Below are 19,303 nucleotides of genomic sequence, written 5' to 3'. Positions count from 1 at the left end.
TCAGCAAATGAAAATTCTGACACGTTTCCCTGTAATAAAACTGACTTATTATAGAAGCCTAAGGACAGATTATGTGGCAGTCAGTCAGTGTTCCAGCAAAACTGTTCACAATGCCTTCACTCAAATCTAATTGTATATCAAATCTGTATTACTCTGTGTATCAGTGTGCATGAAATGTCTTATGAACCATGATTAGATTCCATACATCATTATAGTTTATTTTGAAGCAGTTTGTACAGAATAAAATACCACATAGGGTTGTGCGATATGGCCTAAATTAAATACCCAGAAGTTGTTTATTTTCCAACAACAACAACACAACTTGAAGTGTTTTATTCTTTATATAAAACAGCAATTTGGCAAAGATAAGACTTTTTAATATATGATTATATCTACCAATCCATCCAATTGCTGTACTACCCACCCTACACAGGATCAAATGAAACCTGAAGCCTATCACAGGTGATTCAACACACACACTCACACACGATGTGGACAACTTAGAGATACCAGTCTCTACAACTTAGAGATACCTATCACACATGTCCTTGAAATGAGGATGGAAACCGGAGGGAGGACAGGGAGCACATGCTTAGGAACTCCAAAGCCCAAACCCCAAACACAGGAAGCACATGCTTGGGAAATCCAAAGTCCAAACATAGGGAAGACATGCTTGGGAACTCCAAAGTCCCAGTCCTGGAGGTGCAAGGCAAACGTGTTAACCCCTAAACCACTACACCCTCCTATAATAATATATGGCAAAATGATTAACCATTTAAACAATGGTTAAATTTAATGTTGTGGAATATCTGCAAAACAAGTTCCTGTAATCACTTAAGCTATAACAGCAACAATCAAGTTTTCTGCTTTTCAACCTCAACAAAAATAAAATATCTTGCCTTATTACAGAGAAACCAAAGTCTTATGAATATCGTGATTCTATTTGACTACCGTATTTTCCGCACTATAAGGTGCACCTAAGAGCCTTACATTTTCCGGTGCGTCTTATGTGTGCACTGAGTTCCATAATCTGTAAAAATGTTGTTGTGGGACTTTGGTAAGCGCTCCGCTTGATTGACTGGCGGACTATTTCCCGCTGACACAGGGACGTAATACGTACACTACGTACGCTGGCAGCGATAAACCAATCAGAGAACATTACGTAATACGTACAGTACGTACGCTTACCTCCACCACGCCTCCAGTAGGTGAGGACTTTGATGGATTTGTGGGAGAAGATTGATTAAAAAATAATGTGTATTGTTAAATAGTAGAATAAAGTTCAACAAAACTCACTGTTTTGCTTCCGTTACCTTTTTTGTAGACCGTATGTTTTAGCATGTGCCTTATAATACGGTGCGCCTCATGTATGGGTTAAGTACAGAAATAGACCCCGAATTGAGACTGTGCCTTATAATCCGGTGCTCCTTATGGTGCGAAAAATACTGTACATATAGCTGAAGAAACTTAGTGTCTACATTATTTATACCCACTCTCCAGTGTTATCCAGATAAGGATGGGTTCCTTCTGAATCTGGTTCGTCTCAAGCTTTCTTCCCCATATTGTCTCCTTTCCACCGTCACCTCTTGCTTGCTCATAAGGGATAAATATAAAGTTTTAAACCTTGTCATTTTTATATTTCTGTAAAGCTGCTTTGAAAAAATATTCACTGTTAAACGTGCTATAGGATATGGTATACTGAAATGAATATTTTTCTTTGTTTCTTTGATGGAATATAAACCCTATAAACCCCATACTAAAAGTAAGAGTTAAATTAATATACTCTATAATGTACATATATTTGAAATCCCGCATTATCCAGCACAATCTTTGAGAGGTTCAGTTATTTCTGTAGAAGGCAATAATTCAATTCAGGCCATGTGACTATTTAGGAATGGTGATGACTTTTTGTACTAATAGTAGCACCACTTTCTGCTACCCAAGAAGGCAATCAAAATGACTAACCCAGTACAAACCAATGAAACTTTGAAAATAACCGTACACAACTTTAGACTTTTCATATGATGAAAATCAAATGAAAACCCAATTTTCGATTAAGTTATTGTTAGACAAACGGTTTAAGATTTATTATTTTGAAGTTTACGCTAACGCAGCTATGCCGACCCTTGACTTGAAACGAAAACTAAATAATTCAAGTCTGGGCATATGGCAAGATGACATACAATACAATCCACCAAGGCACGATGCTAGACCGGCTTATTAAACTCCAAATCTTCAAGTTCTGTTTGCTGCCTGCACAAATCCTGCTTTATTTTTTCACCTTTAGATAAATTATGTATGACACAAGAAATAAGGGTATAATTTCTAGGTCACAGTAATGTAAAAATGCACTTAACTCCTGAGTTGCGGGCTCGCGGCACCTGCATTTGTACTCAAACTGTGTATGTGCGTGTTTGTTGTTTCTCACGCACTTTTTCGAGCAACATAAAAAGCAAACTGCTACTGGAACACTCGAGTTTGACACCGAAAATGTTAATAGCAGCAAAAATGATGCCACCAGTTTGTATGATGTTTGGCAAAGGTATATTTTTACATTTTTCTTTTAGCAGATCATCTTTTGAAAACAATAAACAATAGACAATAAAATGGAAAAGAAAAAAGATTTTATTACATCAAAACTGGTATACAAAGGGAAAAAACAATACACAAGCAATTCCTGTCCAATCACAAAACGTGTCGCGTTCACAGAAAAGGCGACATGCAAAGTTATGACCTAGTTGTATCAGTTGACTGTTTTATTAAAAAAAAGAAAGAAAGAAAGAAAGAAAGAGAGAAAGAAAGAAAGAAAAAAACTTTCCTACTTTGAGTGACTCATGAAATATTGAACATATTTTCTTTATAAATGGGACTACAAAAAAAAAAACCCTCAAACAATAACAGGAAAAAACAGTGCTGCATGCCTTTTGCTTTGGCGTGCTTCACCGAAGCATTTTTTTAAGGTAAAAAAGGTAAGCTAAAACTAAGTAGGGCACAAGTTTACAGAAGTATGAAACACAAGGTAGAAGGTTTGTAATGTTCACTGGCAATAGCAAGAATCTTAGCCACCTTTTCTGCAGTGAAACCTGGTGCTGGACAGCTGAGACAATCTGCAACTAAATAAAGGATAAAAATAAAGTCTTTGAAAAATATTATTTTTGTACAATGACTGCATACAAGTATCTTGTTGTTTTACATCTAACCTGTTGGTTATGAAAAACCCTGACTATTGAAGTCTTATCATTTGGCCCATTGGATGCAACTCGTGGTTTCAAAAGTCTTACAATACAAGCAGAGTCATGGACACACATGCTGAGAGTGTGTTCATCCATTGCTCCATGGGTATTATGACCCCTGTAGATGGTGCAGATTCACTGCCTGCAAGTATCATGGAAAGCCTCGAGGGTCCGGAAGTCCCTCCAGGTTGGAGGCAATCCGTCTTGTAGATACTTACCACAGCGCTGACATGGTGTCTGGAAAAGCTTGATGTAACTTCTGAGCCAGGTCTGCAGAAAAGAAAAAAGTAAGACAGGTTCCCAAAACAAACTTGGACAACAAAAACAATAGAAATAATAAGTCAAGGACAATCTGAAGCTCTTCACCAAGCGACTGTTGCTCAGTAGGTGCTTTCTATACACTGGATGATAAATGGAGATCTTTCTTTATACCACATTTTTACGTCTCAAGATTGTCTTTAGTTGTCTTTAAACCCTAATCATTGCTCCTCTGCTATCCCATAAGTGAGATATTGCACCTTTTCAACTTACTGCTCATTTATTAATATCGAGTAGATGAATACACTTGGAGGACAGTGTTAACTTCCCTCCCACATATGCGCTAACAAATGCGTACAGTTGATCTGATGTTGATCTGATTGACAGGGGAGACAAGCATACCACCCTCCCTTCCAAGAGACCAAAACCATTTGTGCCACGTATCACCTTGTGGCATTACCTGGTGGTATTAGCACTTGTGCTTGTGATCTCCCAATGATAGGGCAAACAATTTAATGTACCTATTTAGAGAAAATGTCACTTGCTAATTATAAATCACAAACCAATTGTAGGGTAGCTCAATATGTGAGAGTTCAATATTAAAGCCATGCTCCATGTATCTCACAGGACACCTAGGGCTGGCAGATAAGGCCAGATAGAAAAATTCCTTATTCTCTGAGAAGCAGCTTACACCTGACTGACTGATCCAATTGCATTGGCATAAGCAGCATGACCATGGTATGGGGCCAGGATTTGTTCCAGCAGGCATATGCACATATGTGTACACCCCAAAGATCTGAAGTTGGATCAGCTCTATTACCCAACTCAACTGACCCTGCATAGGCCAGTCACTCTGCTGCCTTCTCTCAAAACCTAATGACTAATTCAATACCACCAACAGACTTCAAACCCTGATCTGATTGTGCAAGGAGATTTCCTACCATTCTATAAAGAACTCGATATACTGTATATTTGTTATGTCTACTCGATTAACAACCACTCACTCTCTCTCTCTCGCTCATTTTCTACCGCTTATCCGAACTACCTCGGGTCACGGGGAGCCTGTGCCTATCCCAGGCGTCATCGGGCATCAAGGCAGGATACACCCTGGACGGAGTGCCAACCCATCGCAGGGCACACACACACACACACCGATTAACAACCAGTTAAATCAAACTTACAGTTTGCATATAGTAGAATCTTTAAAATTATATGATTAGTGGTATTAATATGATTAGTGGTTCTGCAGATATTTCCATGCTCATCCAGATGTTTTCAGTTTAAATTCTGCAGCTTTTCCCACGAACTCCACATTTTTGTTCTACCAGCTCTAGCTCATTCAGCTCAAGTGGTATTTATCACAACTGTCATGAGCCAAGAGAAGAACTGAGAGGTGTGAGACTGAGAAACAAATTGGTCCTAAACTGTGCTTAGTCATGATCTCCGATGAAAAACATGCTGAAAACCTTCTCAGAACAGCTGACGTATACTTGAAGACTACACAAGTGCCCACAATCCTGACTCAGATACACAACTTTTTCTTTTTACCAAATACAGTTGGACAAAACAGATACAGAAACAGAAGTGCTTTTCACTAATGTGACAGGGGGGTGGGAGGAATCGGTTTGGACCCGTCATAACTGCTCCAAGCGGACCACTGTGTACAACTGGCCAGATACAATTACTAGCATCACGTTCTTGTAGGGACCCATTTCAACACCCGGGTATCATACATAAATGAAAAGCCTTTTTAATACTCTGCTGATTTGGTAATCTGTGCAGATCTAGATAACTTTGTGTATCTAAATAACATACTGCATCTTTCATGCTCTCTTTATGAGCACACATTGCGTGTTAGGCACGTGCTGAAGTCAACTCCTGAAAGAGAGTGAAAAGCTCCTGAAAGCTAGTACTCCTGAAAAAAGAATGCATTGTATTGGGTACCAGGACTTGCTGGTCATCAACCTGGCCTAGAGGAATGGAGACACTTGTTGCATTCATTCCTGGCTTAACAGCTGCTTCTTCCATTTCCTCCCTGGGCAGTCTTGTGTCCTGTCACAGGTCATGCCTGTGTTTACCCCAATGCCATCTGGCCAGTTTTTGCCATTCCTATTTGAGGTCCAGTCCTAGTGGAAAGGACAGCGATCCTGGGTCCTTTCGCTACCCAGGGTCAGTTATGGAGCTCAGACTACTGAACAGGTTCCAATTTCCAGATTTTGGTTAATAGAAGCAAGATGAGAAAAAGAAATCTAGGAAAGTGATATTACTCCAAGTTACAGATGATCTCAAGGTCCAACAGTGAGTCTTAACTGGGTGTTCTCCTCACAGCTTAATTTTACCAGCATAATAGTCACACTTTTTCTTGTTTCAACGATGCAATTAGCTGCTCCACTTGTGGAGGTTAATTTTCATTAAATGGTTGACCTGAGCCTAGTATCCTGTGATGCTTTGCTACCGTTTTGACTTTTACGGATCATTACATCTTTTCTGGCTTTAACTATGTAACTTGCATATGGTTTACCAGTGTTTACTCTTGTATGAAGATGAGTCACTTCTATCTTGAGGGGAGTGACTTCTTCCAGGATGACCCTGCTTCAGTCTATTAAAATGATGCAACACACATTATGGTCTTCACTACCGGCATATTCGGGGCAGTCGTGGCCTAATGGTTAGAGTGTCTGACTTGTAACCCGAAGGTTGTGGGTTCGAGTCTCGGGCCAGCCACCACTGAGGTGCCCTTGAGCAAGGCACCGAGCCCCCCAACTGCTCCCCGGGCGCCGCAGCATAAATGGCTGCCCACTGTTCCGGGTGTGTTCACTGCTGTGTGTGTGCACTTTGGATGGGTTAAACACAGAGAACGAATTCTGAGTATTCACGTCACGTCACATTTATACCAACTGAACAACTGTAGGAGACTTTGGAGAGATGTGTTAACTGACCAACATCATCTTCAAAACACCAACTGAATATCTTTTGGAGTATTCTATGATAGTGGGTATTGGGTGCCTGGTAGCCCAACACTTTAAAAAGACAGCCCACCCCTATAAAATGCATCACCTATCTGTATGATATGTCTCATGTGAGAAGCCTGAGAGTATGAACAGCATGACATAGACAGGAGGGTGTAGTGTAATTAAAAAAAACACCAGGAAGAACTCACCATAAAGGAGCGCACCACCACATCGGGCATCTGGGGCAGCTGGTAGTGCAGCAGGGCTGTGGTGGCATGGTCCGTTACCTGTGCACAACAAACTTCAGGAAATGTTCTAAGCAAGGGAATTGCATTTCAGTGCAATGAAGTCATTTAATTGCAGTTAAATTCTCTTTTTGTCAGACTGGCTTTCACTTTAACTGGATTTTAGTATGGTGATTGATGATGTTTGTCATTTCAAGTCACTCGCTGATGATCACAGTGTGTATTTCTGGGCACAGATTTGTAATTTAAACCTACCCCCTCCCTTTGCAAATGATCGGTAAATATAGATTTGTAATAGCTTATCTGGCTCCAAACATCAAGATAAAGTGCTTAAGTGTGGTTCATTAATGCATTGTGGCTCTTTAGTGAAGTTTAAAAAAATATACAACCTGGAGAAGGTTTTTTTTTTACATTTTTTTTTTTTTTTAATACAGTCATCTCGGGAGATAGGATCCTGCCTTGAAGGATAGGATCCTTCCACAAAGTGTTCAAAGCAGCACAAGCCGAAATAAAAGTTGCCAATTTTCAAGGGCAAAACGGTGCCATTTGCTGAAACGTTAAACCCATTTTCAATCTATATCTCAGACACTGAGATTAATGTTATTGTTCCAATTCCAAAAAGCTCCCCATCTCCTTATTACTATCTCCAACCCCTCATTTCCTGTCACTAATGTAACCGTCGTGAGGCACTACAAATGAACAATTTTATTCTTCCAGATCGTTTGCTCTCTGTCATCGAGTAAAAGCTAAGAGACAAAGTCATTCTGAATACCAATTTCACTTATGTTTTCAAGACTTATGTGTACCTGCACTCTGAACCAATCAATAAATTAAAAGGCTGAAGCTAAGCTGATACTGCTATTGGGTATCAGCCTGGTACCATGCTCATTTACTCATACTCATTTATTGTTAAAAAAAAAAAAAAAAGAACAAAAAAAAGTATAGTGCAGTCTGTTCTTTTTGAAAATTCCAAGAGCAGCATATTCATAGACCATCTTAAGGCATTTAAACGGTATCTTTAACATAGATTGAGGGCAGCCATCCTGAGCCTGTAGTGTACTAAGAACAACAATAAATCCACTGTAAACTGCATTGAGCCACACTGGCTCTCTCAACATCTCTATCTTGTGCTCTCATCCCCACTGTAAGCTGCAGTGAGCCCTACTAACTCCCTCTACATCTCTTTCTTGTTCTCTTATTCCCACTGTAAGTTGCAGTTACTCTCTCTCTGTCAGTCTCTTACACGATCTCTCACTCTCTGAGTGAAGATGTAAGCAGAGAGCCAGGCACAGGAGCCCAATCTGCCCAGAGGCTTCCTGAGCTTTAATTCCATTCTAATGAGATTCAGAGAAAGAGGAACATAAAAGGAAGAAAGCAGCGGACTCAAACCCGGGGTGGGGGTATACCGAGGGAAGCAGGGAAAGTGGTTTAGAGTAAAACAAAAAAAAAAAAAGAATCAAAACCACAAATCCAAATGAAGGCTGAGGGATAAAAGAAGGCCTGGGTATTGGTGAGGAAGAAGGAAACGTGACTGCAATCAGGATGAAAGATGGAGATCTAATTAGGACCTACTGTACGATTCAACTGATGAATGATTAAAGATTTTCGCACCAGCAATGTAGTCAGTCTTTGGTAAGAGGAGAGGGCCAAGATAGTGTTGCTCTCACAGGCAGGCACATCAGCTCACTCTCACTCTGTGTCTATCAGATCTGACTATAAAATGCATTACAGCTTGAAATACGGTCCTTCACACGACTGCCGTAATTAAAGACCACACTCAGTCTGAAGTGGGGATTAGTGCAGCATCCCACCGGCAAAATTGACTTTTTCGTCTTGCAATATATTATACATAATTAGGCTCTGTGTAGAATCTCTATGCGTAATGGTTCACTCACCTTTTGAAACGCTTGGTAGTTGGACTTTGACCAGATATCCAGCTAAAAAAGAAAAAAAAAGTTCATTAAGCTTATTGTATTAATCTGAATTAATCTGTCAAACAAAGAAAACACAGGTTTTATTAAAAACATGTAGATCTGGAAAGGAACAGGGCTGTTAGATGTTCTCACACATGGATTCTGCACATTCATACTCATCGGGCCTTTTCCTCTCGTAGGCTGAGGCAGCGAAATCTGTTCTAAATCTGCTCTCAAACTTCATCTTTTATCTCCACTCACCTGCAATAGCTTTTATATATGGAAATATGAAAGTGTGGAAATATATCACCTGCATGGGTTTCAAATGCATACTGCCAACCCAGAAGCAGGTCCATTCTCAAGAGGGAAAGAAGCAGCAGGGAGGAGAGGATACTTTACTGATTTTACAATCGGACAAACCAAAGCGCAAGAAAGTTTTACTTGGTGGCACTACAGGTAAAATACATAAGAGCAGGAAATTACCCATGCAAAGTTTAGTAAGTCTGTTGTGATTTCAGCAAAAGGTTTGTGGTATTTTTCAGGCTATGTGGATGGAGTGTAAGCATACTGAATCTTGCTAGCAATTTGCAAGCTGTGTTATAACACTTTGGGAGTTGCCAGATACCAGGTTCTGGATCAGTACAAGCACGTGGGATGGTTGGGACTGTCAGAGAGCGAAAATGAGTTGGTTAGCAAGCCTGCTCCTGTCTCCTTTAGCAGGTCAGGAGCTGTTGGTGGAGCCACTAGTGGTGATGCCAGTGGGGTTGCTGGTGGAGTTGTTATTGGGGTTACAGTAATCCCTCGCCACTTCGCGGTTCAAGTTTCGCGGCCTCAGTGCATCGCGGATTTTTAAAAAATATTAATTGAAAAATAAAAATTCAAAAATACCGCCATATCGGCAGCCGTATTGCGGAAAACAGTGTTGTTTCATTGTGATGAACGGTTTCCCAGGATGCCACACAAAAAGAGAAACTCTCTCAGAGTCTTTGTACATACCCACGGGCACTCAGACAAGGCACGTGATTGGTTCCGAATGAGAGCACGAGTGGATGTATCCCGTGAGCTGATTGGCTGCGCATCATCACATCCTCTCCCTGCTTCTTCCCTTGTTATATCTCGCCACTCTCGTTCACACGGTCAACTCTGTCTCGCGTATCTTAGTGTTGTGTTCGAAATTAACTTTTCGTTAAGCCCTTACAATGCCTCCTAAGCGCCATGTATAATATTAAGGTTTTATAATTAAACAGATTTAAGTAAATATATACAGTATATAAAGTATAAATATATATATATTTTAAACATTCTGGTACCCACACACACGGAAATTCCTAGGGGGGCCAATCCTACTTCGCGGATTTCCACCTATCGCGAGGGGTTCCAGTCCCCATTAACCGCAATAAACGAGGGATCACTGTATTGGCAGGGCTGCAGGTTGGGTTGCTGGTGGAATGGCAAGTGGGGTTGCAGGTAGAGTTGCTGGTGCAAAACCGATAAACTAGCAAACTAATTTCAATTTCACTTTACTTACACAAAAGAAGCTTTTGGTAGAAAGCAGAGGTCTTCAAGTATAAACATGAATTTGTGAACATTTGTCCATATTTCATGCAAATGACCTGCCACCTTGCTATAGACTGTTGTGTATAAATGACCATATATAAGCACTTTCTGAAATACCCAAACCAGCTAGTCCGGCAGCAACAACCATTCTATTCTCAAAGGAGATCCGTATATTAAGGTGAACATTAAAAAAAGTCTTTCACTAGTATCTTGCACTGCTGCCACATGATTGGCTGACTGGATAAATGACCTATTAAAGAAGCAGGTGTGAGGAGTGTATATAGGTTAGGGAAGGATTCTCAGAAAAATATGATACAGGTTGCTGTCTATTGCTTACGCCAACCCAGTTTTAGGTAAGCCTGTTGTGTTAAGGTCATCAGAACAGGTTCAAAGGCGATAACAAATCAAAATGTTCCCTGAATCTAATATCAAACAGGGTTGGTGTCAGCGTTTATTAGAGAAATCAGATGCCATCTCCCCACTGTCCCCCGACCCACTCAGACATGCTGATGCCCTTTGAAGTAGAAAGAATGCCCGATCGCAAATTACCCAAGAGATGTCAGAGAAAGTCTTTGAAGCCCCTCTTTGATAGTGCAGTTTTCCTTCTCCTATCTTTCTTCCACTCACATATCCATGCTCCCCTGTTCCTGTCTTTCTGCCTTCCTTACTCCCTCCCTTCTCTCACTCTCTCTTCCTCCTGTGAGGCTGCCTCATCAGCCTCTGCTGGGAGTCTTGCATTGGGGATTAATGGCCTGTGTGGTAAAACCTGATCCGAGGGCTTAAGGTGGTAAGAGTGCAAGGTGCCGGCAAAAGGCAGTCAATAAGCACAGCTGACTCCTGAAGCTAGTGTTCCCTTGGCCCGGGTCACCTCTGAGTCACCTGCAGCTTCAAACAGCGAGCCGGATTACCAGCTCTTCCCCAAAGCCTTCTCAAAGAGTCTGCTTTTGTATTAAGACATCTTGCCTAGTTATGCTCAAACTGCACTGTGGGAAGAACAAAAAAAAAAAAAAAAACACCTTCAAAGACTGCTTTTTGTGCAAGTTAAAAACATTAAGCGAAAGCTGGTAAGAGCATTAAGCTGCCGAAAACTTTGAATGGCTCATGCTGCATTTTAATATTCCTCTACCTTGTCTGTGATCTACAGTAAAAACCTTCAGACAAAATTGTGATCTGATTCCCAGTAAACACTTTATTCTGGTTGTAGTGGATCTGCAGCACACCCGGGATCGATGGTATGCGTCGGGGTTACAACCTAGATGGGATGCCAGTCCGTCACAACACACAATGCACATTCACACACTCATTCACATCTAGGGCCAATTTTAGGGCAGGGGCTCTCCGACTTTTTGCAACCATGAACCCCTAATAGGCTCAAAGAACACGTAGTACCTCATTGATCATTGATCAACTTTGAAAAACAGGGCAATTACACTGTATGGGCAAAATTACGTTTACCTTTACAGCATTTGGCAGACACTTATCCAGAGCGACATTTAACTCATTTTTATCAGTATTCCGATGAGTATTGCAACACCTTAACCACTGAGCTACCCCAACTGGGCTTTTTGAACTTTTCAGGTTAATCAAATCTTTGCTGTTAAAATAATCTCCACACTTCTGGATGGGTTTTCCATTAGATTTTGGGGCCATTCAGCAACAAGACTGATGATATGGATAGTAGACATTCCTAATGGAATGTTTTGTTTCAATTGACACATGCCAAACATGACTAATAGTTATGCTGTAGGATAACTATCCAACTGACTGTATGTTAAATGAACCATTACAAAAATTGTGACACATTCAGCTCCACTTGTGCTGAAGTTTGTAATGAATCATTTTTAGGTCTAGTTTGATGTTTTTCCGCTCCTATGAAAAGGTCTCATGCACTGGATAAATATTCATTCATTTTCTACCGCTTATCCAAACTTCTCGGGTCACGGGGAGCCTGTGCCTATCTCAGGCGTCATCGGGCATCAAGGCAGGATACACCCTGGATGGAGTGCCAACCCATCGCAGGGCACACACACTCTCTCATTCACTCACTCACGCAATCATACACTACGGACAATTTTCCAGAGATGCCAATCAACCTACCATGCATGACTTTGGACCGTGGGAGGAAACCGGAGTATACGGAGGAAACCCCCAAGGCACAGGGAGAACATGCAAACTCCACATACACAAACCGGAGGCGGGAATCGAACCGCCGACCATGGAGATGCTAACCACTAAGCTGGATAAATTTTGCAGTGGAGATCATCAGCAGTTTTTAGTATAAAAAAACTGAAAGCAGATATTTATATAATCTGTTTTAACTGATAGTTAAAGGATCTTTTTTTAATGTTTAGTTTTGAAGATTGTATTGATACTAGAGAGTCAAATTTAAGATGATATGCATCAAAATATTAGATAAAAAAAAATTTGATTTTACAGATCAGTAATTGACTATTTTTTCATGCAATAATAGATTTGGCTGTAGCCTTGTCTCAAGAAAGCCCTAAACAATACCCGAGCCTCATTTGCTGCATATATTCTGACACCAAGATTATATCACATTTGCAGTATCAGATTTTAAAAATGAGATGTTACTTTTATTAAAATACCTGCAGTGATTCATTGTTTTTTAAAAAACAAACAAACAAACAAACAAATAAATAAATAAAAAATAATAATAATAACTGATTTTAGCTTTCAGAAATCCTTCATCCTTTTTTCCAGGGTTTTCCCCCCTGACTCTTCGTGTTCTCTTAGTGTCTTTATAGATAAGATGTAAATATATGTCAAATTTAAGCAGTGGGTACAAAGAATATCATTATTATATTTTCACGACACTCTTGTTGGGTTTTAGACAGGAAGCAGCACCAAAACCAAAGAAATAAACAGTTGCTTGTAGAAGTTTCTAGAAGGACAAAGGTGAGCTGCGTATGAAGCCACTGGCAGTGAGAGCAGCCCTCTCCGCCTGCAGAGGTTAATCATTATTGCTCACCACACACACACGATTGCCCGGCAGCTCAGGGCAAAGCAGCATCCTGACAGCGAGTTCACACGCTTCATACTCGCTGCCGTAATTAACGCTGATCAAGGCTGCACACGGCTTTGATGGCCGCCTCATATTAGTGTCACCTCGGCGTGTTCAAACGACTCGGCTGGCTCAGATTGCCAGAGACGCGCATCACCCTGTTCAAAATGAACGACCTGATAATGTTGAAAGTGACATGTGGGGGTAGAGACGATAAATGGTGGACGACGTCTCACATCATTTACACTCTTTCCATAGAGAAGGGGAAGCTCTGAACACGTATGAATTATTAACATGCCTCATTGAGACTAGTGACAATTAAAGAAAAAAAAATCTTTGGATTTCATATTGTTACCTAAGCCATATGAGCCAGTGCCCTAATAAAAAAATAAAAAAATAAAAAAAATAAAATAAAAAATCAAAAGACTCCAGTATGTCAGTATGACCTTGCACGAAATAAGACCAGAGAACAAGCTGGGAGTGGAAATCTAATTAGTAGCTTTAAAAAAAAAAAAAAAAGTTAAAAGGTAGACTTTAACACAAGACCAGGCGGTGCGTGCGAGTGTGTGATGACGTCACAACCTGTGTTGTCACAACAATTAGAATATAAATGGATTAGTAATAAATGTTGGTATTAATAGTATCAATAGTGAATTCGTAGAATTGTATTCTTCTGCACAGTCTGGACTTCAACCCTTTATTACACAGCCTTTTTTATTTTATTTTATAAAAGTAGTGAAGATTTTTCTTTATGTGACCTGAAAAAGACCTGAAAAGACCACCTGAAAAAAAAAGACTAAGAATTTTTAATATTTCATATATCAGACATAGTAGAATGCATGCTGGTGGTGGTTAGTTATTACAAAACAACAACAACAACAACAACAACAACTTCTTTTCATTTTTGTAGATTTCAGCTGATCACTGACTCCTCCTGCCTTAACCTTTATTCCAGACATATATATTAATAACAGGGTGAATTTTATCATGTGTAAATTAATAATAATAATAATAATAATAAGAGAGGATTTTATAGTTTCGGAGGACACCCCCATACACACACTGCTACACATCGGGGAAAATTAGCTTAGCCAATTCACCTAGCTGCATAATTTGGGAGGAACGTGGAGAACCCAGAGGAAACCCACATGCACACACAGGAACCTTGCCAAGCTCCACACAGACACAAACCCAAGCTCAGTTTTGAACCAGAGCCTCTCGAGCTGTGCAGCAAAACTACACGCTGTGGCATCAAGAATCCCTGCACTGATGATGTCTTATTTTAACAGCGTTCATGAAAACAACTTCGCATGCAGGAAGCTGAGCAGCTCTCCACTAGATCTTGGTTCAAGACCAGCAGTATTTTGGTGTTGGAACTGAACTGATCTGATAATTGGCTGTGTTGTTGTGACAGAGTGTGGGTGAAAAAAAAAAGGGTTATCAATATACTGAATGATATCCAAGATAATCCTGCCTCAAGATGATAGAATGCATGTAAAGTTATGCTGATGCTCATAACGAGGCTTTGAACCGATGGCGATTTTAGTCTTAAAACCTAAGAGCAGTGGTTCCGCTGTTACCTTGCCGTCCTCGGAATAAACGTTCTCGTGGTATCCTCTGACGATGGTGCGGTCGATGAACAGGCTCCTCATCACCACAATGGCTTTAAGCACCTTCCCCAGCGTCACCTTCACACAAATACATAAAAAACAAACAAACAAAACAAACAAAAAAAAAACCACAGTAGATGAGACAGGTTCTCATAAAAGATTTTAACAACACCCAAAAAACCTTCTGTCTCATAGCAAAGAGTTTAAAAAACCCCTCACCTGTATGTGAGACAGAAAGATAGGCAGGTAGGAGCTCTGCTCTTTTCACAAAGGTATTTCAACAGAAGCCCAGGTTGCGTGAACAAAACCACAGAGGTGTCTCTGAATTATTAAAAATGCTTCTCTGAATAGCAGCATTCAAAGGTGTATGAGAAAAAGAGGAGTTTGACCCCCACCCCTGACCGAGAAAGGCTGAGAGACAGAAGCACAGCGGTGATGAGATGGACCAGAAGGGATTGTGGGTAGATGAGGGTCAGGGACCTCCTCGAGGAGGCTTGAAAAGGAGCACAATAAGGAGCAGTGGGATAAAGTTCAGCTCAAATAATCAAAAGAGTTACAGAGAGTCACATTTATGGGAGAAACTGATACACAATAAGCTTTCATAACTTTCCCAAACAAAGTTTGCAAAAGTTTGTACCCCCGTTGGTTTCTTAGGTGGGAAACTAATACCACTATTTATTTAAAGTTATTAACAAATCCCATTAACTTAAAAAAAAAACATCTGAATATGAATGTTGAATATTACAATTCTGTACATGTTACATTATTAAATCTTTTTCCATGTTGTATTAAATAAATGCCAATATGTCTTCATTGTTTTGAACTGGCTAGTGGTAAGATGTGCCTTTAAAAACATCCGTTTTAAATGATGTATGTTTACCTTAAATCTAAATCTCAATTTTACTCAAAAATTAATATACAATGTAAATTAAAATAAAGCATCCAGCATTCCATTCTCTCTCTCTCTCTCTCTCTCTCTCTCTCTCTCTCTCTCTCTCTCTCTCTCTCTATCTATCTATCTATCTATCTATCTATCTATCTATCTATCTATCTATCTATCTACCTACCCACCCACCCATCCATCTATCCATCTATCTATCAATCAAAGCACGGTCAAATCTCACAAAAAATGTCTTCAACACCACTCTTCCTGTCTCTAGTTCATTGTAAAGGTATTTCAGAGATAACTATTAAAAACAAGGTGAACTAAATTCACAGGCAGTGAAGGTATCACCGTTATTAACACTTCCGTTAAGTTCTACTTGTTAATAATTAAGAACGAGTTCAATCAGATTTTTTGGAAAGTTCAAACCTCTCCTATTCAACACGTATATTATGCATTCGCTCCTGATTCGACACAAAGCTATCGTTCTGAGACGGTAAGAAGACAAAAGTAACCATGCAGAAAATCCTGTTTCTACGTGCTGAAGTCTTGTTCCACATGCCTTCTTGCCTGTTAGGATTGCTTATTAAATTTGTGGTCGTCGGTGCGGCTTGGACTGTGGCCTCTGATCTCCTCAGGCGGCCGACGATGGCGTTCTAAAGCTTCCATCCTTTACCACCTACAGTCTCCGGTGGGAGAGATCTGCCCCATGTAAATTGAAATATTATTTTTCACAGCAGCCATGAAGCCTACAGGGCAGGAAAAAGTGAAACCAACACCTACGACACCTTTCTTATGGTTTACTGCGGCCACCATGCAGCAAGGAAAGGTTGGAACTGCATGGGCAAGATTTGAAAGAACAGATCCACAAGAGTTATTTTAAGACTTGCTGTATTTTAAATTCTAAAGCAGGCAGTTTTACCTCCTCTCTCTCACGGGTACACACTTCAGATATCGATGGACTCAAGACGGACTATCGGAAGATAGTAAATCTTTACTATCTGAGGTTTAAATTAAGCATACTGATGTTCATGCACTGAATTTAAATTGTCATGTGTCTGTTACGTGTGACAGTACATATGCATATCCCTGTCATTGATCTGCTCTGTGATGCATTCAAAAGAGAACTGATGTCCCTGAGGTGTGGGGTGGGGGTGTGGGTAGGCGGGGTGCACAATAAATCTGTTCAATCCCCTGAACAAATACGATACTTCTGGGTAAGCTTAGGTTGTACCCTTGAGCTCCATTTCAGAAACAGAGGTCAGATTAAGTGCAGTAGTGCTGTTTGTGATGACCTGCAATTATCTCTTGGTGGCAGCGAGGGGGTGGTGAGAGGAGGCGTGTTGAACTGGCAGCTAATGAGATGATTGACATCTGATAGGCTACATATAAATGTGTTTGTCTGTTTTTTTAGTGACCGCTGTAGCCAAAGAGAGCAGGAGTGGCATAGCTGGCAACACACACACACACACACACACACACACACACACACACACACACACACACACACACACACACACACACACACACACACACACACACACACACACACACTAAAAAAAAGCAAAATATTTCATTTAAGATCTAATAAAAGCTAAATGAGACAATAATTAACACATGGGGAAATATGTGTAAAATATCCGTCTAATTAGAAATATGAAGCATGTCATCTAGAAACATCTCGATAATTATTTGGAGAAAAACGGTTTTTAATGTGGTTTAATGTGTTTCCATTCTAGTCAGTGAGGTTTATGAGGTTTCTATAGCAAACTGACTGTATGTACATTGTAGTGACACACACAGGCACATGCGCACACACACACAGGAACACACACACACACGCAGGCACACACAGGCGCACACACACAAAGATATACTGTACAAACATATATATATATATATATATATATATATATATATATATATATATATATATATATATATATATATATATATATATATATATATATATATATATGGAGAAGTGGGCGGAGCTTGAAACCTTCTTTAATGTTGCAGACAGTTCAGTGGTTACAGAGGTTTTTTTTTTAAACAACAATTTAAGTGTAGTATGGTACAGATGTGTCTTATTCAAAAATGATAAACTGCAAATGAAATTGACAGCCTGTAGAGTGTTGCCTCAGCAGCATTCTTGGTGTTTGTACACACTTATTGTAAAGCTAATTGAAGCCATGCTGTTTGCTGTCACTTGGCAGGGAAGGCAAAGCCAACTTCAGAGGGCGTCCCCCCGTTTCTGATACTGAATCCTTTTAATTTGTCTCGTTGTTTCACCGGCGCAAGATTCCAGCAAGAAATTGGCTCACGGAAAACAAATAGCAGCAAAATTACAGCCATCTGCTCTGAGATCTGAGCACTGTGCATGCGCATGACATGAACATTCAAATTATGGAAACATGCACGGAGGCTTATGTGCTCAGACACACACATTTATGCTCAAATGCGAGTACAGGCATCGGAAATCCATAAAACACCTACATACACATTGAGACCACATTAGAAACGACTGCAGAAACGTCTGAATTGAGCTTGTACAGAAACGGTCCAAAATACACCTGCAGGCTCAAAAGTCTATTTGCAAAAAGTCTATTTGCAATTTAAATCTTAATTTAAAAGCCCATTCAGTGTTTAATCCTGTGTGATGAAGCATACTACACAAAATCAACTTCTAAAGCAAAACCCCAGTGGAGACATGCTCCTGTGGCAAACAGCGAGTCTCTGAAACAACGGGATTTCCTGAATATATTAGACTGGCTGTTCGTGTTAGTGGAGGATTGATCAAAGCCCTTTAAGCTTTATGAAGTGTCACGATTTAAATATCCCTCCCCTTTAAACGAGGTCACTACAGTCACCGCATTGGCACAAACACACAAGGAATAACTAATGCCTGAATTTTTGTAGGGAACACAATACACAATCATTACAAACACCTCAGAAAACATAATGATCTCGAAGAGGTTTAACTTCAGAATTTATCACCCTTAGAGAGAACAAAAAAAAAAAATCTGATAAACTACATTAACGTTATCACCCACAAACATTACACCACGATCCCACAAAAACCTCACTGCAAAAGCTTATAGAAACACAACTGTGACTCAAAAAAAACCAAAAAAAAAAACCTCTTACATAAACACTGAAACTATCCCCGATTAAACGTCACTCACTTCAAAACTCAAAATCTCTCCAAAAAAAAAAAAAAAAAAAAAGCTATACATATAGAACATCTATGTACATTCTGTAAGTGTGAAGCCAATTTTTAATGTCAACAGCTATTCTAGGAATGCTTTTTCTTCAGCTCTTCTCCGAAAAGGCTGGGCTGAAAGCGAGGCGCTGGCGCGGGGCCTGGAGCGAGCTCTGTGCCGAGGACAATAGAAGTTCGTCAAACTTCGAGGCGTCCTGGAGCGGCTCGCTCACCAAGAGAAAAAGCACACTCCCAGGAGGAACAGAGCACCACGGTGGCAGATGGTGCTTTTTATTTGGAGCGAGAGTGGGCAGAAAGAGATGCAATGGAGAAGGAAAGAAAAAGAAAAAAAAAAACATCAAGAACGTGAAAAAAATGAGGAAGAAAGCGTTTCTAAGCAACAAGTGACTATTGCCGCCAAAATCAGCT

The 19,303-nt window shown here is 40.1% G+C and overlaps 1 protein-coding gene across 3 annotated transcripts in view; it reads right to left on the bottom strand.

Moving 5' to 3' along the window:
• Positions 1-2,607: 2,607 nt before the first annotated feature.
• The window catches only part of med27 (mediator complex subunit 27), a 57,090-nt gene continuing 40,394 nt past the window's right edge, over positions 2,608-19,303 (bottom strand). Inside the window, exons 5-9 of one of the 3 annotated variants that reach the window (XM_027133121.2) lie at positions 14,760-14,867; positions 8,583-8,624; positions 6,652-6,729; positions 3,452-3,503; positions 2,608-3,113 (exon numbers count right to left, since the gene is read on the bottom strand). In XM_027133121.2, coding sequence (XP_026988922.1) covers positions 2,998-3,113; positions 3,452-3,503; positions 6,652-6,729; positions 8,583-8,624; positions 14,760-14,867 — 396 coding nt within the window. In that variant the 3' untranslated portion in view covers positions 2,608-2,997. Of the gene's footprint in view, positions 3,504-6,651; positions 6,730-8,582; positions 8,625-14,070; positions 14,602-14,757; positions 14,868-19,303 lie in introns of those variants that run through there. The other 2 variants (XM_027133122.2, XM_047799959.1) reach the window with 2 other exon arrangements.

Source organism: Tachysurus fulvidraco, chromosome 14 (assembly GCF_022655615.1).
Source record: "Tachysurus fulvidraco isolate hzauxx_2018 chromosome 14, HZAU_PFXX_2.0, whole genome shotgun sequence".
Lineage (NCBI taxonomy): Eukaryota > Metazoa > Chordata > Actinopteri > Siluriformes > Bagridae > Tachysurus > Tachysurus fulvidraco.
This window is presented reverse-complemented; position numbering and strand designations above follow the sequence as displayed.